The 25164-nt window shown below is 34.9% G+C and overlaps 1 protein-coding gene across 3 annotated transcripts in view; it reads left to right on the plus strand.

Moving 5' to 3' along the window:
• The window catches only part of TLK1 (tousled like kinase 1), a 168694-nt gene that overhangs the window by 96586 nt on the left and 46944 nt on the right, over positions 1-25164 (plus strand). For all 3 annotated transcript variants that reach the window (XM_043997124.1, XM_043997126.1, XM_043997125.1), the window contains exons 5-10: positions 5279-5325; positions 6658-6753; positions 7606-7695; positions 8196-8288; positions 23335-23445; positions 23542-23678. In XM_043997124.1, coding sequence (XP_043853059.1) covers positions 5279-5325; positions 6658-6753; positions 7606-7695; positions 8196-8288; positions 23335-23445; positions 23542-23678 — 574 coding nt within the window. The remainder of the gene's footprint in view (positions 1-5278; positions 5326-6657; positions 6754-7605; positions 7696-8195; positions 8289-23334; positions 23446-23541; positions 23679-25164) is intronic.

Raw genomic sequence — 25164 nt, forward strand, 5'->3', positions numbered from 1 at the left:
CTCTCCTTTCTGATTCTTTTCTCTTTTCCTCTAATCTCACATCTCAATCCAGTGCAATTTGGTTTCCAGCTGCATTACTGGGCTGAAGTTGCTCTCTCCAGTTATCAGGGATCTCTTAAATGCCAAATCTAATGTTCTTTCTTTATTTCTCATCCTTCTTGACCACTCTCTTTTGAATATCCCTTTTTCCCTGGGTTGTTGTGGTACCACTCTCTCCTGTTTCTCTATCTCTTACTGTCTCATCATCCATATTATACCCCCAAATTGGAGGTGTTCTCCAAAACTGTCCTAAGTGTTTCTTTCTCTTTTGGGAAACTTATCCAAATCTCATTTGTTTAATTACTATCTCTGTGTCCACGACTTTTCTATATTCTAGCTCTAGTCACTCCCTCAAATGTTAATCCTTCGTTGTCAGTTCCCTTTTAGACATTTCAAACTGAATGTCCCAGCAATATCTGAAACTCAGCATGCTCAAAACAGAACTTATTATTTTCCACTCCTCACCTCCTATTCTTTCATTCTTCTGAACTCCCAGGTTTGTAACATCAGCTTTAACCATAACTCCTCATCTCCTTCACCCCACATAACTGAGCAGTTGTCAGATCTTGCCATTTCTACTTCCACAATATTTCTTGCCTCTGACTCTTTATTTCTACTCACAGAGCTATCAGCTTAATTCAGGCCCTCATTACCTTTTCCATAGATTATCGTAATGGCTTCCTTCTTGGTCTTCTTGCCTCAAATATCCTTATACCTTTATTCTATTTTCCTCACTGCTCCAAAATCACTTTTCTATAAGCACAGATCTTACCATTTTATTTCCCAACTCAGATTACACTGGCTTTTCATTGCTTCTAGAATGAGGTATGAGCTCTTATTTTTAGTTTTCAAATCCTTCACAGATTTGTATCTTTCCATCCTTATATACATTCCTTGTACTCCCACACTGTGAGTCAGCCAAATACAATTCCTGTGTCTGTGCACTAATTGTTCACATGGAATGTACTCCAAGCTCCCCTCTACCTGGTAGAATCTCTTCATTCAAAATACCACCTACTTGAAGCTTTTCCTACTCCCCCAACTGCTAGTACATTTCTTCTGAAACTACTTTATGTTTATTCTGTGTGTACTTATAAATGTACCTGTCACCACTACTACAATGTAAATTCTTTGCAAGTCATTGTATTTGTGTCCTTAATGCCCAGCACAATGTCTGGCTTATGGTAAACATTTAGTAAATACTTGTTAATTGTGCCTATTATCTGATCTCCATAGCAATAAATTATTAGTTCATCATTTGCCTAGATAAATGAGATTAAGTAATAACTTAAAATTGTAGTCTTGGGGCAGCTAGATGGCACAGTGGTTAAAGCACCAGCCCTGGATTCAGGAATACCTGAGTTCAAATCCGGCCTCAGACACTTGACACTTACTAGCTGTGTGACCCTGGGCAAGTCACTTAACCCCCATTGCCTTAAAAAAAAATTGTAGTCTTATCTTCTTTTTTTTTTTTTTTTTGTAGTCTTATCTTCAACAAATAAATTGGTGCCTGATTGTTACTTAAGGAAAATTTGTAGTCCTTAATTTAAAAAGCAAAAATAAAACCCCAAAACTACCAAACCCTTTTTTTCCCCAGTGCAACAAACATTTATTTTCTTTTTTTCCAGTTACATGTAAGGGTAGTTTTCAACATTCATTTTCATAAGATTAAGGGTTCCAAATTTTTCTCCCTCCCTCCCTTTCCTCCCCCCTCCACAGGACAGCAACCAATCTGATGTAGGTTATATATATGTACAATCCACAAGTGCTCTTTTTTTTTTCAGTTCTTTCTAGGGGGGTAGATAGTATGCTTGTCATTAGTCCCTTGAGATTGTCTTGGATCATTGTATTGCTGGGAGTAGTTAAGTCAATCACAATTGCTTATCGAACAATACTGCTGTCACTATGCACAATGTCCTCCCAGCTCTGCTCACTTCACTATACATCAGTTCATATGAGTCTTTCCAGGTGTCTTGGGGATCATCCTGTTTGCCATTTCCTATGGCACAATACCATTCCACTACAATCATATACCACAGCTTCTTCAGTCATTCCTCAATTGATGGACATTCCCTTGATTCCTAATTCTTAGCCACCACAAAGAGTTGCTATAGATATTTTTTGTACAATTTTCCCTCCTTTTCTCTTTTTCACAATTACTATTGTTAACTGTTTCCCTCCATCCTATTCCCTTCCCCATGATATTTACTATGTCTTCCACCCTGTCCCTCTTCAAAAGGGATTCCAAACCCATTTTTCTTAATTATTTTTGATATCCTTTTCCTCAGGAAAATATAATTAATAACATATTTACAATAACTAAAGATCTATTTAATTTTCCTTAAAGCAGTTCATGACTTTAGGAATCACTTTCCTTTAAACTAAAAAACTTCCAGTACTGAACTTCACTACTCCATTTTGAGCCACCATGTCCCCCAGCTGTGTCTTGGGAGCATTAAACTTTGTATGGGTTGATTTTCCATAAACTGAACTTCATTCTCCATTTTTGCAGGGGTTTAATTCCCTTTATTTGTACTGGTGGATTCCTTATTCAGTGATAATTGTACTTCTAATGATATTTGCTAATGGAAGTTTATGGAACCATGTAAAATAATTTTCAGTCTCTTGTTTTATTCATGTGTTTCACTTTGTATGTTTATTTTTTTTCCAATCTAATTCAGCAAGCATTTACTAAGTACCTACTATGTATGAGGCTAGGGATTGAAAGAGAAAAATAAAATCTGTGCTGCCCTCAAGGAACTTAGAACATATTGTGGAAAACCACGATGTACTCACATACATAAACACTAAAGGGGCAGGGAGGTCACAAACAGCTTCCTCATAAGAAATGGCATGTCGGATATTCCTGGCAGGGATAGAACAAAATGCATTTCTGATATTGGTGCCTGTGAAAAGATACCATGACAAAAAATGGAATGTCACCTTTGGGGAACCAGTAGCAAGGCCAGTTTAGCTGGAAGGTAGAGCGTGTGAAAGGCAGTCATATTCAGTGTGTCTATGAAGGTAGGTAGGCTGGAGCTTGGATAGTGCCTGGGGAATGTCAGGGACAAGAGTTTGTATTTTACCCTAGGGGCAATAGGAAAACAGTAGATCTGTCCTTTAGAGACATATTTGGCAGCTGTGTAGAAAAGGATTGGAGAATGGAGAGATGGGAGACCAGCTGGACTTTGTATGTAATTAGCATGTATCTTTGCACTTGTCAGTGAAAGCTAAAAATACATTAAAGAACAAAGATCCTTATTGGAAAGTAATAAGATGTACAGACTATAGCAGAGTTTCTCTAGTTTGACCTTCTCTGAAACTCCTTTGTATTCTGATTTGTGGAGTTACTGATAAGGAGACATCTCTACAAAGTCTATATATCATGCCCTGAGTAAGGTCCATCTATCTCAGTTACTTTGTGTGTGTGTATTATATTAATGTCTCTTAAAGATTCTGTATAAAATAATGTTAACAGTTGCCATACGTAAGTTACCATGCATAAGCCTTGTTTCTTCTATTAAAATAATATTTTAAAATAATATTTAATAGGACAAATTACCATGCATAAGCTCCACTTGTTTCTTCTATTAAACTTTTGAAGAAATTGTTTATTCTCCATAATTTTTATTTTATGACATGCTAGTTTCATAGGAAAAATGTTCCAGTATCTTGAAATTGATTATCCAGCCATTCTTGGATTCTGTATTCATTTTATTCCCTCAAACAGAAAAGGGTCTACTTTCAGAAATGAGGAATTAAATCCTGTTGAATTTCTTTGCAGAAATAGGAAGCATTTTATAGTAATGATTTGGAAACATCCACATTCTTATGGTTCATGTTGATTTTTTTTGTAATGTAGACAAATTAAACAATCACAAAAATCAAAAGTTGAAAGTGGAGTGTATCTTAAGAAAATATTGACTTTCATGTGGTATTTTCACATAATTTAAAAAACTTATAATTACCTAAAAACTATATTACATACCATTTTGTAAAATAAAAAATATATTGTTATTGGGATGAGTAGAATATAATGTTGATATTGTACTCTTAAATGGATGTAAAGTACTAAACAAAAGCTCATTTTGAAACATTTTTGTCCTAGTTGAAGATAACCTTGAATCTAAAAGCTTGCTCATGTGTTTTTGGGGGGAGGGAAATATCTGATTTTGGTAACTGGATAACTGAAAATATTTTAGATATGAACATTTCAGACAAATTAAAAGTACTTTGCTCATTCTTATGAGTACTTTTTTTTTTTTATTAACTTTTACTGAAGTTACAAACATGTAAAATGAATGGATGGCAGATTGGCATTAGTTCCATTATGTAACTTTAGAGACCAAAGCATAGATGTATTACATATTCCCCTTGTTAGACAGTGCCCACCTTTCTCCTTTAAATTATGTGTACTTTAGATAGGACATGGTGGATCTAAAATGTTGAATTAATGGAAGCATTTTTAATTTCTCCATCTTCTTGCAGAAATTTCATTTTTCTTTTGTGTGGTAGTAGTGTGCATTTGAGAAAAATATTTTTCCTGAGCTAATAGAGTTCTTACTATGTTAATAATTCCTACACTATTATCCCAATGTACTTATGGGAACCATATTTAAACTTTGTTTATGTACAAAGTAACCCACAATTTAGAATGTTTAACAGGGCTATTTTATTATAATTTACAGGTATGGATTACTTTGTTAGTATAAAGTTGCCACTTGTGCCTTTTGTTCACTCTGATCTGCTTTTATGAACAATTAGAAGCCATAAACCAGTGTGAATTAATTGTAGTTTTATAACATGCTAATTTGCTCAGTGCTTATTTTTAAGTAATTAGTGTAATAGAATTTAATCTCCTAACATCATGTGTTTATGTGAACCTCCAATAATTGGAACAATTACTTTAATTGACATGTTTCTATTAAAGTATGCCATTTATCATTTAAAAGGCCTGCCATCATTATTTGGAATTCTCAAAGTAGAATTTGGTTCTTTCAGAACTGAAAAGTTTTGTTTTTACTCTGGCACTCTCCTTTCTCCCCCACATCCTCAATACGAACTAAATGAAGCAGCAGGCGCTCCTATTCAGTATAAATTTTATTAATTTCTTTAGAAATCAAATTCCAACCAGTTCACTTTTCTGACAAAATAGTCATATAGTAGTCATTATCATTGTGTTTTAAATATATGACACTTTTTTCTTCCTTTCTACCTTTTTTTTTTTTAATTTTTTTAGGAAAAAGTATCGGAGGACGTGGTCTCAAAATTAGTGACTATTTTGAAGTAAGTTTTTAAGGATTCCTCCTATCTTTTGAAATTATATAATTCTGCATTTGGCCAAGAATAATTCCTCTGTATTATATATTCAACTTAATTTCAAATAGAAATTTATTAACAGAGTATGTCTCATCTGTGTAAGAATTCTTATCACCATTGGAGCTAAACTTAGGGCCTAAAGACATAGGTTAAATAATTTGACAGTCACTTTCTGAGAACATTTCGGAAGTGTTCAACTAAAATACTTCTCCTTTCAACTGCTAATTTGGGGCATATGTAAATACTGCTAAGGCAAACACTATGTGTTTTATTGCAAAATATTTTTTTTTTCAGAGAATGGGATTGCCTGTTACAGAAAAACTTACTGTTCATGTTCCCACCAAAATGATTCTTCTTTGTGTATTCCATTCAAGCATTGAAGTCCCATGCCAGTGCCACATCACTGCTTAGACATGAGCCTGCATTCTTAAAAGTTGTAACAGGAGAAGGCAGACTCTGAGAGGCCCTCCTAAGTTGGAAAGATCAGCAGTGGATGTATCTCATACAAGGTCCCCCCTGGGGAAATGCAGAGAGGCTCATCACCAACGTGGCCATGGGTTAATGGATTTTTTTGGGCCATGATAACATTTGAAGACCATCTTTGTAGAGCAATTGACAGCTTCATTTGTGAAGGAGAATAAAATTACAGAAGGAAATTACAGGTCCTTAAAGAAATACTTTCATCAACCAAGGCATAACTGCCTTGTATAGTGTGCTTCCATGTTTACAAAGTGCTTTACATGCATTCTCCTTTACATTCATGTCCTCATTATCTAAAACCTAGCCACGTCGGGTGGTTGTAAATACTTTTTGATTTGAATTGTCATTACCATGTAGCCAATAAATTGTATTGTGCTCTTTTCTTTATGCAAAAAAAAAAAAGAAAGAAAGAAACTGAGGCTCGGGTTGATATTGACTTGCCCAAGGTGTATTTTGGAGTTGAGCCCAGGTATATCCTAAGTTCGGTCTTCTTTCTGCTATATCATGTTTTACACTTGAGCATAATTGTAATCATAATTTTAATAATGAATGAAGAAATGATTACTGTATAAAAGTAATAATTTTGAGATAGGGAAGAGATACTTTTACACTTTTTTCTTATCAATTTTCCTATTGTTCAGTCTTTTAGGAACTGAGTATGGATATCTTTGATTTCCTTATGCATTATAACTGGAACTATTTTTGTTAATATTGTATTTAATCTAAAAATAATTTATAGTTAAATTAATTCTTAAGACTTTATTTTAAAGGGTCTCCCAACAAATATTTGATGCCTATTTTTTTTTTCTTTCTCCTCAGTATCAAGGTGGGAATGGCTCCAGTCCAGTAAGGGGAATACCTCCTGCTATCCGATCGCCTCAGAATTCACATTCACATTCCACTCCTTCCTCCTGTGTAAGTTTTACCTGTGAGTTTGTCATGCTAACCTAATTCAAAAGTTTTAAAACAATGTAACTTTCATACCTTGATATAATTCATAATTGCCACATAAACTTCTTTATCTAAATTTAAATTCATCATGTATGTAAACACTAGCATTCCACTTAAAGATCGAATTATCATTAACTGTTGCCCTTTAAAAAGAAGACATGTAATAAAATAATATAATTGCATTCAAAACTAACATTTCTGCAGGTTTGGTGTTGTAAAGTACATAAGGGCTAAAATAAGCTTGGAATAAATTCAGAATGGTAAGAATAGATTCTGAATTTCAGATTTCTTGTCAATAAGATTAAAAGAGATTAGGTGGATTCTTGTTTCTGGGGATGTTTAGAGATATCAACTTGGATAATCTTTCTCCTTCTGGACAGTAAAGAGGATTGGATTTTCAAAATTCTTGAAATTTCATGGTCTTTCCAGTGGTAGTTTTAAATATTTTGTTTTTTAGTACAAATAATGGTGCTCATTAAATTTTATGTTGTGACTTTGTTCTGATTAAGGAAACAATACTGTTTGTTTTTAAATGAATGTGCAGTAGAACCATAAAATTCATCATTTGATATTATGTTGCAGCTCAAGACTTCAATAAGAAGTCATTTACTTTTTTTGACATATTTTTCAAGTGTTTGTTTAGACACGACTTGTTTTGGTCATGTTTTAACAAATAATTTCTAGGATTTCCAAAGTGGGTGGCGGTATTATAAGCCTGTTAGTAGAATTCAGATATTTGTTGTAGGTGATCTACATTGCTATAAAGGACCCTAATCTTTTTTCCTAATGAGGTAATTTTTTAAATATGTATTTTAGGTTCGGCCGAATAGCCCTTCTCCTACTGCATTAGCTTTTGGGGACCACCCTATTACACAACCAAAGCAGTTATCTTTTAAAATTATTCAGGTAAATTGTAATCTTATCAATTTTCTCTGTCCTCAGAAACAATTGCATTAGCTTCTATTTGTTTCAAAGATGTATTTACAAATCACATTGTGACTCAAGAAAGCTAAATGGGCTATACTATGTAGAGTTTAGCTATATCAGAAATTAAAATTTACTCTCATTCCTTGTGTCTTAAGTAAATGAGTATACAATTCTTGGAATATCAAGTGAATATCCATAAAACATGGGTTTTTAAGAAAAAATTTGTCAGCAAACTTCATGCGCAGTGGGTTCTCTAGATTCTATGTTACTTCTTCCCGTTCTCATAAATAATGTTATTTCAGTGGATCTTATTAGTGTGATCTTAGTTAGCTTGGTTAACTGGAATATGGTTAACATTAATACACTTTTTTAAAGCTGACATTGAGTGGTAGTTTTTCATTTTTTCTTTTATATTCTACTTTATTATTAGATGTATTGTCCATTTAATGCAGAAGATAAAACAGTTTTCTTTTGTTTAGACCGATCTCACAATGCTGAAATTAGCTGCACTAGAAAGTAATAAAAACCAGGACCTGGAAAAGAAAGAAGGTCGAATAGATGATTTGCTCAGGGTAAGTAATAGTTCGTGTAAGGAAATTCATTGGTAATAGTGAAGCCCTTTAGGAAAACATTGTTTTATTATCATATGAAAAATGATAATGCTGCCAATGCTTATTTATAATATAAACACATAGTTGAAAGTATCAGAATAAAAAATTATTCTTTGGAAACTCTATATAAATACTGTTTAAAGAACTGTAAAATATAAATGAACACACATAGCTGATTTTGCTATGTTCAACACTCATGCGAGAGAATTTTTCATTATGTGCATTTAAGGTTAATTGAATTATCTGAACAAACTTCTGTACAGATACAGTTAGCAACCTGCTATCAACCAGACACATCACAAATGGCACTTCCATGTACCTAGAGAACAATGAAAATTGATATTCCAAATGATGACCCTGAGAGTTCTGCAAGATTTCAGAAGGCTTCCGAATCAGTAGAGTCCAATTGATGGCCATTAGAACATAAACATTAATATTAATTGAGCACATTCTATTTCTCAAAAATAATATTTCCATATCTCTGTAATCTTTTTTGGCGTGAAATACTCTCTTCATCTTTATGAGAGGTTAACATACATTTCCTGAATACCTTTTGCATCTCTTGTTACATGTCAGTCATCTTTGGTAATATACTACAGAATACTTAATACCCTCCTGCCTCTCTCTATTGTCTTTTAGGTTAGCTACAGTTTTGATTCTTGATAAGCTATACTACTGAATGATTTCCAGCTATACAATTTTATTGGGAGAATAATAATATATTGGACTTTGTGTCATGGAGCATCTTGAAATGATTCAAAGTACTGCATTTACTTAATATACTGTAGTCTATTAATTTCTGAGTCCATCTTATTGTTCATCTGGAATGCCTGGCTAAGATTATCTACTAATAGACTAACCATTGGCCTTTCCATTCAGCTGGATATCATAATCTTGAAATTAGACAATCTTTTCTCTTTGTTTTTTCCTGTGAAGAATGCTAGGTGAATTTCTTCAGTGGTTGTAACTCTCATCAGGGATGCCTTGCCAGGTACTTTGTGGCTTGATGAAATCAGCAAAATGTCATTTGTTAACAGTACAAAATAAAGAGCCTGACCATCTCTAGGGGATCTTCCATTTGACCTCTTGTAGGAAGATATCTAACATGACAGAGGCAAACTTGATTTTGGTAATTAGAGAATTCTTTTACAAAGATATGCCTATAAAGATATCTGTTAAGACATTTTGTCTGATGTTTAATATATGTGTGGGAGATACCTTTTTATTTGTTTTTTTTTCCATTGGAGCATTTCATTTGTCTGTATGTTTCACATTCTTAGAAAAAGAATCCCAGGATTTTTCCTCCTGTGTGTTTTTGTCTTGCTTCCTCATGGTCATGATGCCAGCTAAGCTTCTAAGCACAATGAACCCAAACTGAAGGGATGGTAGCAGATTATTTGGCCACTTTTCCAGATGTTTCAATTGAACATCAAATCTCAGGCTGATTACACCATACTTGTTTAATCTGCCTGTGAGGTTCACAGCAATTTTTCCTGCTCTGTGATCATCAGTGATCTCAAATTCGCCAATGTAACTGTGCTTCATCATCACAGTTAAGTATCTGACGATTACTTTAGAGCAAGGCCTAATGAGAACCTAGCATTTTTCTGCATTGTTTATGCTTTTGAGAGTGTCTTCCAGGACATTCGTGTGCACTATGGTGGCGGCACTGCAAGATGGCACAAAGAGGACAGGATGGGTGCGCACGGAGAGATACTGGAACCTGCTTTTTTAGAGAGCCTTTACTTAAAAGTTTCATTCTGCTCTCAAGAGGCATGCTATATTTTTGTGGGGGGGGGGGGGGGCGGCAATGGGGGTTAAGTGACTTGCCCAGAGTCACACAGCTAGTAAGTGTCAAGTGTCTAAGGCTGGATTTGAACTCAGGTACTCCTGAGTCCAGGGCCGGTGCTTTATCCACTATGCTACCTAGCCGCCCCCAAGGCATGCTATTTTTAAAACCAGCAAAGGGTAAACCTCAGCAACTTGTATTCTCTATATCTTTCAGCCATTTATGTGACCAAAGATAGTTTTTATCAGCATGTCTACTCCTTGCTGAGTTTTTATCAACTCTCTTCAATATTTGTATAAATCAGTCTCATAATTTTTTATTAAGATGAGAAATTAAGCATACATACCTCATTTTTTAGTTGATGTTATTTTGATTGTCTTTTAAAAATACCATCCATTATTGCTTTCCAATTAAAGACATGTAACAAAAAACAAAACTGGATACAATAAAAAGTTTACTATGAGTGAAGAGTAAGGACCAGGGTCTAAATCCAGAGGGAGAGAAACGTCAGAGGCTAATAAAGCTAGCTGGGATCCTGGAGCAACTTTTACAGCTTTTGCTGCTTTCTTTGAAAGTCAAATAATAAGAAAGTTACCCTCTAGGCTGAGAGTTCCTAGGCAGATAAACCTTTGGTCACAGTCTTAAGTGTAAATCAGAAAAGTAGAGTGTAAAAATGAGCAAGTTTCTCACTTGTTGGTTGTTTTTTTAACAAGTTCTAATTATCTGAAAATTGATCATCCATGTATGGTAATCCTTTTAGTTAGAGGTAGTTTATTCAGCAAATCTTATGTTAGCATCTGTTATTTTCCTTGCACTTAGTAGGCACATATTTTACATGCATATTACTTCTTCACTGAACAGTTACAATAAAGTTTCCTGAAATCTGTGCCTTTAGTCTGTGTCCTCTGGTTTATCTTTAGCATTTGCCAAAATAATTGTCCTAATGCTTGGAGATCTATATTACTTGTCTTCTCAAAAATCCTTTAGTGTTTACCTCTTGTCTATAGCTGTGGTTTCCAAACTTATTTTTTTTTCCTTTCATAAAAGTATTTTTATTATTTTCCAGTTAAATTGTAGAGATAGTTTTCAACATTTGTTTTTATAAGATTTCTGGTTTCAAATTTTTCTCCCTCCCTCCCCCCTCCCCAAGACAACAAGCAATCTAATATAGGTTATATATGTACAATTACATTAAACATTTCTGCATTAGTCATGCTGTGAAAGAGAATCAGAACAAAAAGGAAAAACAAAAAAAAATAGAAATAGTATGGTTCAATTTGCATCTAGATTCCATAGTAGAGTTTTTTTCTGAATTTGGAGAGCATTTTCCATCATGAGTCCTTTGGAACTATCTTGGACCATTGTATTGCTGAGAAGAGTCAAGTCTATCACAGCTGATCAACACACAATATTGTTGATACTGTGTACAATGTTGTCCTGGTTCTGCTCATCTCATTCAGCATTAGTTCATGAAAGTCCTTCCTCAATTTCCAGTTCCTTGCCACCACAAAAAAAGCAGCTATAAATATTTTTGTACATTTGGGACCTTTTCCCTTTTTTATGATCTCTTTGGGAAAAAGACCTAATAGTGGTATTGCTGGGTCAAAGGGTATGCACAGCTTTATAGCCCTTTGGGCATAATTCCAAATTGCTCTCCAGAATGGTGGAATCAGTTCACAGCTCCAGTAATAATGCATTAGTGTTCCAATTTTTCCACAGCTTCTCCAACATTTATTAGTTTCCTTTTTTGTCATATTAGCCAATCTGATAGGTGTCAGATGGTACCTCAGAGTTGTTTTAATTTGCATTTCTCTAATCAATAGTGATTTAGAGCATTTTTTTCATATGGCACTAGATAGCTTTGATTTCTTCATCAGAAAACTGCCTGTTCATATATCCTTTGACTATTTCTCAATTGGGGAATGACTTGCATTCTTATAAACTTGATTTAGTTCCCAATATATTTTAGAAATGAGGCCTTTATCAGAGATGCTGGCTATAAAAATTGTTTCCCAGCTTTCTGCCTCCCTTCTAATTTTGGATGCATTGCTTCTGTTTGTACAAAACCTTTTTAATTTAATGTAATCAAAATCATCCATTTTGTATTTTATAAAATTCTCTATCTCTTGTTTGGTTATAAGTTGTTCTTTTCACAAATCTGAGAAGTAGTAAACTATTCCTTCCTCTCCTAATTTATCTATGCTATTACCTTTTATGTCTAAATCATGCACCCATTTTGACCTTATTTTTGTATGTTGTAGGAGATGTGGGTTGATGCCTATTTTCTGCCATTTTCCCAGCAGTTTTTGTCAAATGCTGAGTTCCTATACCAGAAACTGGATTCTTTGGGTTTATCAAACAGTAGATTACTGTAGTCATTTACTTCTGTGTCTCCTGTGCCTAACCTATTCCATTGATCTACCACTCTATTTCTTAGCCAGTACCAAATAGTTTTGTTGACTGTCACTTTATAGTAAAGCTTCAGATTTGGTACAGCTAGCCCACCTTCCTGTGCATTTTTTTTCATTAGTTCCCTTGATACTCTTGACCTTTTGTTTTTCCAGATGAATTTTGTTATTTTTCCTAGCTCTATGAAATAATTTTAGGTAGTCTGATTGGTATGGCACTGAATAAGTAAATTAATTTAGGTAGAATTGTCATATTTATTATATTAGCTCAGCCTATCCATGAGCAATTGATATTTTCCAGTTATTTAGATATATTTTGATTTGTGTGAAAAGTCTTTTGTAATTGTGTTCATAGAGTTCCTGGGTTTGTCTTAGCAAGTAAACTCCCAAGTATTTTATCTTGTCTACCGTTACTTTAAATGGAATTTCTCTTTCTATTTCTTGCTGCTTGACTTTGTTGGTCATGTATAGAAATGCTGATGATTTATGTGGATTTATTTTATATCCTGCAACTTTGCTAAAGTTGTTAATTGTTTCAAATAATTTTTTAGTTGATTCTCTAAGGATACCATCATATCATCTGCAAAGAGTGATAGTTTTGTTTCCTCCTTGCCTATTCTAATTCCTTTAATTCCTTTTTCTTTTCTTATTGCCAAAGCTAGCATTTCTAGTACAATATTAAATAATAGAGGTAATAATGGACATCCCTGTTTCACTCCTGATCTTATTGGGAAGTCCTTTAACTTATCTCCATTACATATAATGCTTGCTGATGGTTTTAGGTAGATGCTGCTGCTTATTTTAAGGAAAGCTCCACCTATTCTTATGCTCTCTAGGTTTCCAAACTTATTTATGTTATATACATGTACTCTTGTACAAACATATACATTATAAACACATAGACAAATATATACATTATACAACTTGAGCTCAGACCTAGGCAAGGGCTGCATAGCCAGATGAAGAATACCTATGTAGCCACGAAATGATGGGGAGGAAGGGTGCAGGATGTGAATCACTGGGGGCAAAGAAGGGAGAATTTTTCAAGAGTACCTGTATAACTGTTGTTATCGGGTCAAAATTTGTTTGTAGTTCCCCTGAAGTAGAAAGGGACAGGATAGGAGCATGCAGAGATAGGCCACAGGACAGACTTGGGAGTGTAGCTGTGTTTGAGACAAGGCCCACATTTGGCTATCAGAGAATGTAGGAGATGACTGACCCATCGTGTCCCGCTCTCTGATTGGCTGATCATGCATTCTTGTGATCATACCGAAAGGAACCATTTTGAAGACTGTTCTATAGGATATAATGTAAACATTTTAGCTTGACATTTAGGGCCAGTGTGGCTGCTGGCTTCTTTTCCCATCTTTGCTCTCATTAGGTTCCACTCAAGCTGTATTTCTAGTATACTGTAGGCTTATACTTAATTACAGGGTAAACCTACTTTCATGCGGGCCATCCCTCAGACCTGGATGAACCTAGGTCTTGTTGACTCCTGAACCAGTCCTCTGTCCAGGACCCTGATTCTCAGATCCATCTCTCAGGTTAATTCAGCAAATATTTAAGTGCATATTGTGTTATGTAGTACCTATTGTGTGTAAAGCACTATGTTAGCAAGTGAGTAAGATTGTGGTACTTTTACTTTCAAAAACTTGCTGTTCCCTTGCCATATTTTCACCAAGGATGCTTCTCAATTCTTATGTAGATTATGCTCATAAAAGTTTAAAGTGAGGGGAAAATGGGCTTTCTGGCTTAATAGTTATTGATAGTCTCTCATTTTTGTGGGGGGGGTAATCATATAGACTCAGTTTTTTCCCCCCATGCCTTTGGTATCAGTCCTTTTTGCTTTTGAATAACTTGATAATAAAACGACTCAGTGCCTTCAGAATTGTTATTTTCAGCATAGCCCCACTCTTTAACCCTTCTGTTGAGTAAACTCCAGTGGCTTTCTATCATCTCCAGTATCAAATGTAAAATATTTTGTTTGGCTTTTTAAGCCTTTCATATTGTGGCCCCTCTCCCACCTGTCTTCTTATACCTCACTCTCATGTGCTCTGGGATCCAGTGACCATGGCCTCCTTTTCTGTTCCTCACAACACCTTTTTCTTCCACAGTGACAGTGGTCATGGAGGAGAAAGGGGAAAATGATGCTAGGAGGAATCACAGAGCTTTTTTAGATTATACAAACATTGTTGATATTCTCTGTAATCTTTTCAAGTGAAAAACAAGTAATTATATTTCTAGAGAAATTAAACCATACCCATATGTTCTTCAGCTACTCAAATGAATCTTTGAGGTTATTGATGTGGATTTTGCTTGCAGCAATACAAATCACAGCCCATTCTAACTCTTCTTCATACTCTCTCATAATCTTATTACATGGGGTTTAGCTAATGTTATGGGGGCATTCTTTGCTTTTTTTTATATCCCTGGAATACCAGTGAAGCACAGAGGCTGTCTATCTACTCTCCCTTAATCTTGCATCTGCTGCATATTTCATTTAAATCTACTGTGGAGCATCATTTTCAAAAGCCTGTATGTTTGTCCCCTATTAATGCTCTCATAAAATTTGTTGTCAATGCATATATCCTTTTTTTTTCTTTTAAATATGGGTGGAAAAGTAGACATAGGTTATTGTTCTGTCAGTTATCTTTCTAGGATTTTTTCTACCTGTTTGCTACTTCTTTTCTTCTTTCCCCTACCCTGCCCCCCTTTACATGAATTGATCTCAGTGTTTTTGTGAATCATTCCCCTCAATAGCCTCAATATTTTCATGTTTACCATCAGTATCTGTACACTTAGTGTGACCAGCTGCTCTTCCTGTCTTTGTTCTTTCTCCTTGGGACTGATATTAGAGTCCAAGTGGAGTGAATCAATTTTCCTTGATGAGTAAAAGAGTTTCTAGTCTTTACAGATGAATCTCTTGTTCTCCTTTTTAACATTCTTCTTAAATCCCTGTAGGGTGAGCTCTTCAAGCTTTCCTTAAGTTTGTTTTCACCTTCATTACTTTTCTCTGATTGATAATCTTCCAACTTTGTTCTCCCCAAGATTTTACAAATAAGTTCATTTTCTAAATGTTACATGAAATTATTGTAATCCATGTCAGCCCCTCTGCCCACAATCCATATTTTGTCATCAGTAAAATGTTTAAATTGGTCAAATTGGAATTTTTTCTTTACATATGCTTTTCCCCATAGTCATTCTTTTTTTTCTAGTTTTGTATTAATTTTTATCTTTCCTTTATTAAATGGTCTGACTGTACACAGACAGCTGATTCAAGGCTGTCTGTATTAAGAGATTTCTGGTCTGTTAAATTATAACCAGTTTGTTTCTTTTTTTTGGTGATATTGCATGTTTGCCACATCCAGTGCTTTCAGATGCTTTTCTCAAAAGTTATGTATAGAAGTAAGACTTCTATACAGACTACATCATTGCCTTCTCTCCTTTTTCCTGATCCATGTTTTCCAATATATTTTTCACCATATTCATTTATTCCCACCTTTGTGTTAAAACACCTAGTATCATAGTGTTATTGAATTAATTTAAAGGATCTTAATGAATTCTTCATAGAATTCTTTCTTTTACCTTTTAATCTTCTGTAGCAGCTATATGTGCATAAGCTATTGGTAATTTTTTGCAGATACTTAATGGATATTGCAATAAAAGAACATCAAATACTCTGAAATGATGCATGATAAAACCAATTCTGTTAACTTGTTTATCTATCTCTCCAAAGAGAATCTTTGAGCCATCCTTCCATTTAAATGAAGCTTCCCTCTAATGGTGTTGTTGATAGTAAGAATATTGAGATGAAAAACATTTAATTCCTCCAGTGTCCCCTTGTTGGAGTAAGATTCCAAATCCACCAGCCTCCCAAGAGGGGTGGATTAAGGTGCCTGAGGGACTGGTTTCATCATTGTTCCAAAGGGAATCATTTTCTGCATTATAGGTCATTTTGCTTTGCAGTCTTATGATCAACATAAGCAAAAAGACTACCATTAAGATACTTACAGTTTTTGTACGTATATCTTTTGCATAGTTTGAAAAATTGAAAAATTTTTATGCAAAATTTGATAGAAAAATTTTAAACTAACATTATTTTTATATGGAAATTTGAAAGACAATAGAGAACAAAACTTATTTTGGAACATAGGATTAGGGATTTTTAAAAAATTAGGCCACAGGTTTAAATTATTCATAAGTTTTCATTCCCATGTATTTTTTCATTCCCATGTATTTTAATGGACAGGAACCGATATATTGCTGATATGAAAATCATTTCTAGGTTAGCTATCTTTGTCTAGTCAGTTCATTGACTGGTTAAATCAAATGGTAAAGTCAATACCAAATTTATCAGAAAACATAAAGATTAGAAAACATTGTCTGCAATTAAAGTGACAACAACCTGCCCTATTTAAACTGGCCATCAATTCTAATAATGGATTTTGTCACTATTTCTTAGAGAAGATTAATAGTGAGGATAAAAGACAGAGACTTCTTCATTCCACACATCTTTTATCTTCTTAATAATTAGACCCATTTGGCAGCTACAAACAATACTGCTTTGGAGGAGGAGTATTGGTGGTGGTAGTAGTAGTAGTAGTAGTAGTAGTAGCAGCATTTATGTAGTGCTTAAAGATTTGCAAAGTATTGTACCTGTTAACTGATCCTCAGAACAACTCTAGGACACAGGTACTAGGACTAACCCCATTCTTTAGATGAGGCTAAGAGTTTAAATGACTTGCATATGTTCACACAGCTAGTAAGCATCTGAGCAGCACTTAAACTTCCTCCTTGTGCCACTCCCTACTGCTTTAAATATGAGCTTGTTTGCAGAACTTTATAGAACAAGGTGATAGAAGTGTGAAGTACTCCTTATAAAGTAGTAAAAAGTTATTGGGGTGAAAACATTCTTCTAGACTAGTTGGCATCAAACCTACCCATGTCATATCATCTTCACCTAGAATTTGTAGATAAAACTGAAAGTGAGACAAATAGATATGAAATGGTACAGATTTACTGTTACTTCTCCTTAAGTATAGTTTCATTAGAAACAGTTGTGGAAGCTTTTGAACTTTGTCAGTCTCTCAATATTTAATGTAAACAGTGAAGTAATATCAGTGGCCTTTAAGATTGGCAAGCACATATAGACCAAAACACATAAATATTTGATATTAGTAAAACAATTTTAAAGGCATTCAGGAATTGATTTTCAATATACTACAAAGAAAAGATTATAACAAAATAAGCAGTAATTGGGGGCAGCTAGGTGGCCAGTGCATAGGGCCAGGCTTGGAATTAGGAAGATCCATTTTCCTGATCAGGTTCAAATCTGGCCTCAAGACAAGTAATAGCTGTGTGACCCTGGGCAAGTCACTTACACTTATTTACCTTTGTTTCCTCATCTGTAAAATGAGCTGGAGAAGGAAATGGCAAACTGCTTCAGTATCTTTGCCAAGAACACTCCAAACAGGGTCACAAAGTCAGACTTGACTAATGACTGAACAGCAATACTACTATCAAAAGGGGAGTAGGAGAGGTGCTCCTTAAACATGTTTAATATTGATTATGATGTCCCTCCTCTTAATTTTGCAAGGTCTACTTGCAGTTTACAAGAGTTTCTTCAAATGAATCAATTACTCTTTAATAGAATTATAGTGTGTGGAAGATAATTTTCTGCAGGAGGCCAGCTTGGTGTCATGGTGAGAACCTTGGATTTTAGAAGCCAAGGACTTGGGCTCACATATTAGTGTGAACACACCACTTGATATTTGTAGTGGCCTTCATTTGTGTTGTTGTTGTTGTTGTTGTTTTTTGCAGGGCAATGGGGGTTAAGTGACTTGCCCAGGGTCACACAGCTGGTAAGTGTTAAGTGTCTGAGGCCGGATTTGAACTCAGGTACTCCTGAATCCAGGGCCGGTGCTTTAACCACTGCGCCATCTAGCTGTCCCTTGTTGTTGTTTTGTTAAGTAACTTGCCCAGGGTCACACAACTAGTAAGTGTTAAGTGTCTGAGGCCGGATTTGAACTCAGGTACTCCTGACTCCAGGGCCGGTGGTCTATCCACTGTGTCACCTAGCTGCCCCAGTGGCCTTCATTTGTAGAACATAATTTCCTGTATCATACAGGGTTATAGGGAGAGAGGCCTTTGAACAGTTTCCTGCCCTCTTCCCACAGCCTTTGTTGTCCTCTTCTCTCTTCCCAAATGATATTAGAAAGGGTTTCCCTATTTTAGTTCTGTTGTTGCTCCTTTGTTCCCTTATTATTTCAGGACTATTAATTCATTTTTCTGAGGATGGATTATAATTCATGAAATCATCTCCCCTTGGTGTTACAAGTCTTTGCTACCTCATACTACAGCCCGAAGTTCATTTTGGATGTTCTTTGGAAATCAAACACTATATGAAAGTTGTCCCAAACCCAAATCCAGTCCTAGCATATTGGCTTCTAAGAAGTTGGAATGAGAGTGGAGTTGCGTAGTCTGTGTATCTGACCCTTTCTTAAGCCAAATATATTCAGTCTTCATTGTTTATTACTTGTGGTGCATGGTCCACATGCATCATAAGATCTTAGATTTAAAGGTGGAGGATAATTTGTTACAACTTAAAATAACTAGAGGGAACATTAATCCTAACGAATTCCTTCTTCCTGTTTAACTTGAAATACCACTGTTAAGAAGCTAAGAAGCAAGGATATGAGCATAGATTGTAGCTAGATTATGGAGGACCATATGACCCAAAAATAACTTTATAAAGTTGTCTATATGATCAAAAATAGAGTGGTATCAATATATCATGAAATTATATGCTGTGGGGAAGAGGGAAAGTAGATGTCCATTTGTTTGATTTTTATCAAATTGAGTATTCTGTGTATTTTTTTGTATTTTTTCCTAATTACACGTAAAGACAGTTTTCAACATTCATTTTTGTAAGATTTTGAGTTCAAAATTTTTCTCCACCCTTCCTGAAGCCAGCAAACAATCTGATATAAGTTACATATTACAGTCATGTTAAACATATTTCCACATTAGTCATGTCATGAGAGAAGAATCTGAACAAAAGGAAAAAAACCACAAGAAAGAAGAAACAAAAACAAAAAAAGTGAAAATAGTATACTTCAACCTGCATTCAGACTCCATAGTTCTTTTTCTGGATGTGGAAAACATTTTCCATCATGAGTTTTTTGGCATTATGTTGGATAGTTGTGTTGCTGAAAGGAGCTAAGACTATCACAGTTGATAATCGCACAATGTTGCTATTACTATGTACAGTGTTCTCCTGGTTCTGCTCACTTCACTCAGCATCATCAGTTCATGTAAGTCTTTCCAGGTTTTTCTGAAATCTGCTTGCTCATCATTTCTTACAGTACAATACTATTCCACTATATTCATATACCACAACTTGTTCATCCATTCCCCAGTTAATGGGCATCCCCATAATTTCCAATTCTTTGCCATCACAAAAAGCTGCTATAACACATAAATCCTTTTCCCTTTTTAATGATCTCTTTGGTATACAGACCTAATTAGTGGTATTGCTGGGTAGGATCTTACAATCTTGATGAGATTTGACATTTATACAAAAATGATATACTGACATTCCACAAGAGATATGTAAGCAAAATACTAAGGTAATAAAGAAGGAGGAGTTAAAATTAGGACGATCAGAATGTTTGAATCGGTTCATAAATAATAGCCAGGATTTTAACCTGAAATTCACTAGTGATTGTGTTCTAGGCACTGTTAATAGTATGAGCAAAGACCATTGGATTTGACATTTAGCAGGTCATAGGTGACCTCAGAGAGAATAGTGTCATAGTGGTGGGAGTCAAAGCCTGATTATTAGGCATTAAGGAACAAATGGCAGATGAGGAAATGGGAGGTAACTTGTGTGGACTGCTCCTGGAGGATGGAAGCAAAAGAAGCAAAGAGAGAATATAAGGGTTTGGTGGAGTATTGGGGTTAAGAGGATTATTTTTGAAGAAATGGGAAACTTAAACATGTTTGTAGCCCAGTAGACAGGAACCAGGAGAGAAATTACATAATTTAATAGAGGATGAAGAAGCAGGGTCACAGAGAAGAGAGAGAATGGCACAGGTAAAGGTGTCAGCATTATCTTTGGAAAGAAGTAACACTACTTCAGTTAGAAACCAAGGGGGTAAAGAACAGTGGAAATTTTTTTATTGAAAAGGAAGTTAAGTGATTTCCTTCCTTCTGTCCGTCCTTCCTTCCTGGTTAAGTGACTTGCCCAGGGTCACACATCTAGTAAGTGTCAAAGTGTCTGAGTCCCAGATTTGAACTCAGGTCCTCCTGAATCCAGGGCTGGTGCTTTATCCATTGCACCACCTAGCTGCCCCAGGATTAACTGACTTTAACATTAACTGATTTAGTAGTAGGCAAGGTCATTTGCTAAATGACAATTAATAGAAATGGAATTAGGTATTTTTTAGGAGGGAGAAAGAATTGTAACAACCATTTTGGGGAGGAGAGATAAGAAGTTGGTAACAAGTGAGTTGAATGAATTTCAGGGTTCTTCAATTAAGAGAAATATAGTGGAAAAATAATTTGAGAATCAAATGTTGACTTTTTTACTAACTTTAGCAACTCATTTAAGTTCTCCCTTCTTTAAAGGGAAGTAGTTGAACTCAATTATCTGTGGTTCTGTCTAGCTTTAACCTTCCCTGAATCTAAGAATCATTAAAGTTAGAATGATTTTGCAGTGGCATTAGAACCATTATATGATGTTGAGCTATCTATGACATTGGCATCCCAGAAGTAGGAGCCAAAAAACAAAAAAAACCCCAAAAAACCCACAAACTATGAATTGATACATATAGGTATGGCAGAAGACCCAGGGAACAGTGTATTTTTGGATGCTAATTGGGAGCGTCATAGAAGTGAATTCCCTTGTCTTCTAGCTTTGAGGAGACAAAGCCAGGAGGATCTTGATAGCCTGGGAACTAAATAGTCAAGAGGTCTGGTGAGTGTGAAAAGCAAGTTCAAAAGGAGGAAATGAGAGGTTACAATCTTAGAAATTTTAGAATTCAAGCAAAGTAATTATAGAGCAAGTATGACATGGTCATTGTTGTGAGAGGCTGAAATGTAAACACCAAATACTGCTACCACATGTTTGCATAGTACTTTTCAGGTTATAAAGTGCTTTCCTTGCAACATCTCTGTTAGATAAGTAATACAGATATCATCCTCAGTTTTACATGTGGTAAAACTGAGCTTCATTGTCTTGTGATTTCAGAAGTCATAAAAATCAGAGCCAGTACAACTGTGTGACTCGATGTATAGTTCAGAACTTTTTCAGCTATACCATATTACCTCAACTACAGTGTGATGTAAGGCCAAGGTGTTGAAACGGGTATCAGAATGAATGTTAAAGTCACTGAATATAGTAGGGGTTGGAGTAGAAGAAAAGACTGAGAATGGAATGCTAAGAGTCATTCATAAAGCAAGGTGGAATAGTATTTTAGAGAGTTGAAGAAATATATTAGGGAAGGTTCGTGTATATGTGTGTGTGTGTGTGTGTGTGTGTGTGTGTGTGTGTGTGTACATATACACACACATACGAATGTGAGCTTGAGGTCCAGGTCTGTCCTCTGTGTTTCAGAGTCTTATGTATCTCCAGCTCTTAGCATAGTGTCTCATAATAGTACTTAATAAATGCTTATTGACTATAAATATATTTGATTTCAAAAGAAGAGAGATATTGTTGAGAGTTGTTATTGAAGCAGTTAGCCTTAAAGCAAGCAAGAAATATTGGGCCCCTTCTTTTCAGCCTTATGATTTAGTGCTGTGTAGCAGGGAAAATCTGAGAGAAATAACCTTCATTTGGGAGGAGGTAGAGAAAACCCAAAGAAAATCTAAGAAAATCCAGGTTTATCATTAAGGAAAGGGAAGTTTTAAAGAAGTATTTATAGGGGCGGCTAGGTAGCGTAGTGGATAAAGCACCGGTCTTGGATTCAGGAGTACCTGAGTTCAAATCCGGCCTCAGACACTTGACTTACTAGCTTTGTGACCCTGGGCAAGTCACTTAACCCCCATTGCCCAGGGAAAAAAAAAGAAGTATTTATAATCCAGTTTTTCACTTTATTAAGTATATTAAAGTTAAATCTTTGATACAACAGTGTGTCGGGTTCATCATTTGGAACATTGATTTTCATGGTAAAGTAATGTAGATCAGGAGTTTTTAGCCCAGGGTCTTTGAACTTGTTTTTAAAAATATTTTGATAACTGTCTTTCAGTATAATTAGTTTTCTTTGAAATCCTATGCACTTTATTGTATGCATTTAAAAATTTTATTCTGAGGAGAGGTCGACAGGCTTCTCTTAAACTGCAAGAAGGGTCCATGACACAAAAAAAGGCTAAGAACACCAGGGGAGTGAATATAGTCTTAATTTGTCCTGTCTTTTTCAAAACTTTTAACATAAAAAACATACTTTGGGATAGAGCACCGGCCCTGGATTCAGGAGTACCTGAGTTCAAATCCGGCCTCAGACACTTGACACTTACTAGCTGTCTGACCCTGGGCAAGTCACTTAACCCCAATTGCCTCACTAAAAAACAAAAAACAAACCAAAAAAAACATACTTTGAATCCATTAAAAAACAAAAGGAAAAAACACACCTTAATTTTGAGTCAGGAACTTACACATGCATAGATTCATGCATATATACATACACACACATACACACATATATGTGATATTTTAGTACGATTTTTTCCCCTTTGAGCATATTATATAGTAGCATTAAAATTGTAAGTTTTTAAATGCACATTTTTACATTTCCTGCTTATGTTTTAGGCTAACTGTGATCTTAGACGTCAAATAGACGAACAGCAAAAACTACTTGAAAAATACAAAGAAAGATTAAATAAATGCATTTCAATGAGTAAGAAACTCTTAATAGAAAAGGTAAGTTAAAGTTGAATTTCTGTTTCCAAGTTTTACTAATAATGTCATGAGCTTTTTCATTTTAAACTAAGGTGTTCATTTTTTTTTTTCCTCCAGAGCACACAAGAAAAACTGGCAAGCAGGGAGAAGAGTATGCAAGACAGACTCCGCCTTGGGCATTTTACAACAGTTAGACATGGTGCTTCATTTACTGAACAATGGACAGATGGTTTTGCCTTTCAGAATCTTGTGAAGTTAGTCATTCTTATTTTTAAATTCCAGTAATTGTGGGGGATTTTTGTTATTAAAGTTTTAAGAATTATTTTCCTGTTATATTCATTCTCATTGCTCCATGAAATGATAACATTCAGTACAGTGTTTCTATAATAAGTTAACTGAATTTAGAATACTGACTTTTGATGCTTTTGAAAGATGATGAGTAGGCCTCATTTATTTTTAACTAGGTTTTGAAAAAAAATGTAAATTTTTGACATGAGCAAGATTTAATTATTCTGCACAATTGACAGCTAAATGTAAACATTAGGTATTGGATTTCAATTTTAGCATTAGCAAACTTCTTGATTAGCATTTATTTTAGGTACAGAAGATGATGTATGGTTCTGAATATGAGTCCCTTAAATGTAATCTGACTTGTCTTTTAGATTTTATTTTGGAGGGTAAATTGGGGAGAAAAGACCTTTATATTCAGGGATTTTCACATAACAATGATTTTAAAAATCTTTTATCTATCCTCAAACCTACATTTTGCTATTCATAACATTTAGCCTAAATCTATGCTACATTGAATGACAGGGAGTGAGAAATATCATATACATTAAATGAGTTGAATTAAATATTATTATATAGTACTTTTAATATCATCTTTGACACAAGGGAGTAATTTTTAAAACTCAAGTGTGTTTTAAAACTGAATGAGAGTTTGTTAGGAGTAAACTGGGGAACCTCTTTGTTCATATTCCCAAGACCAAAATTCTGTGTTGATCTCTTGCTTCCCTGTTAATTTTATAGACTTATGGGAAATAGAAAATGTCAACAGCATTAGCAGTCCACCCATACTGTCTCCCATCTTGGAGCCTGAAGGTGATTTGGTGACATCTTTAGAACTTTCATATTCTGCTTTCCTAGCTTTTGGCATGGTACATGCTGTGCCCATGATGTGATGACTAACAGTCAATAATTATTAAAAACAACAGCAAAACTAGAGGCTTGAGGTTCTACCTCCTATAAAGATTCAGAATTAAATGCTATAGGTAAGCCAGAAGTCCAGTTTTGAATTAAAATTTAAAATCATTGTTCCCATTAAAATTGTAGCAGTGTCACCAGCAAGTACCAACATTAATATTATCTTCAAGTACCTGTTTCGTACAAAATATCGGTAGAAGCATGTCTCTTATTTTGATGGAGATGTTAATGATTATTGAAATAATCCAAGGACAGGTAGATAGAGAAACAGGAGGAGGAGGAGACACAAGATGACTAGATAACCTGTGAACTGGATTATTATTCATCCACTAACTAGTCAGGAACTGACCATACTTTTTCTTCTAAATTTTGCTCTTTCCATTAGGATTTTAATTAGCATAGTATTTACAACATTTTACTTTAAATTTAATGTAGAATTTTTGTTCTATTTAAATATAACTGTCCTAAATGGAAGTATAGAGGAAGATTTTTTTTTTGGACCCTCCATTAGTGTAGAAAAATTTTCTAAAACTTTCA

This window comes from Dromiciops gliroides, chromosome 3, assembly GCF_019393635.1.
Source record: "Dromiciops gliroides isolate mDroGli1 chromosome 3, mDroGli1.pri, whole genome shotgun sequence".
Classification (NCBI taxonomy): domain Eukaryota; kingdom Metazoa; phylum Chordata; class Mammalia; order Microbiotheria; family Microbiotheriidae; genus Dromiciops; species Dromiciops gliroides.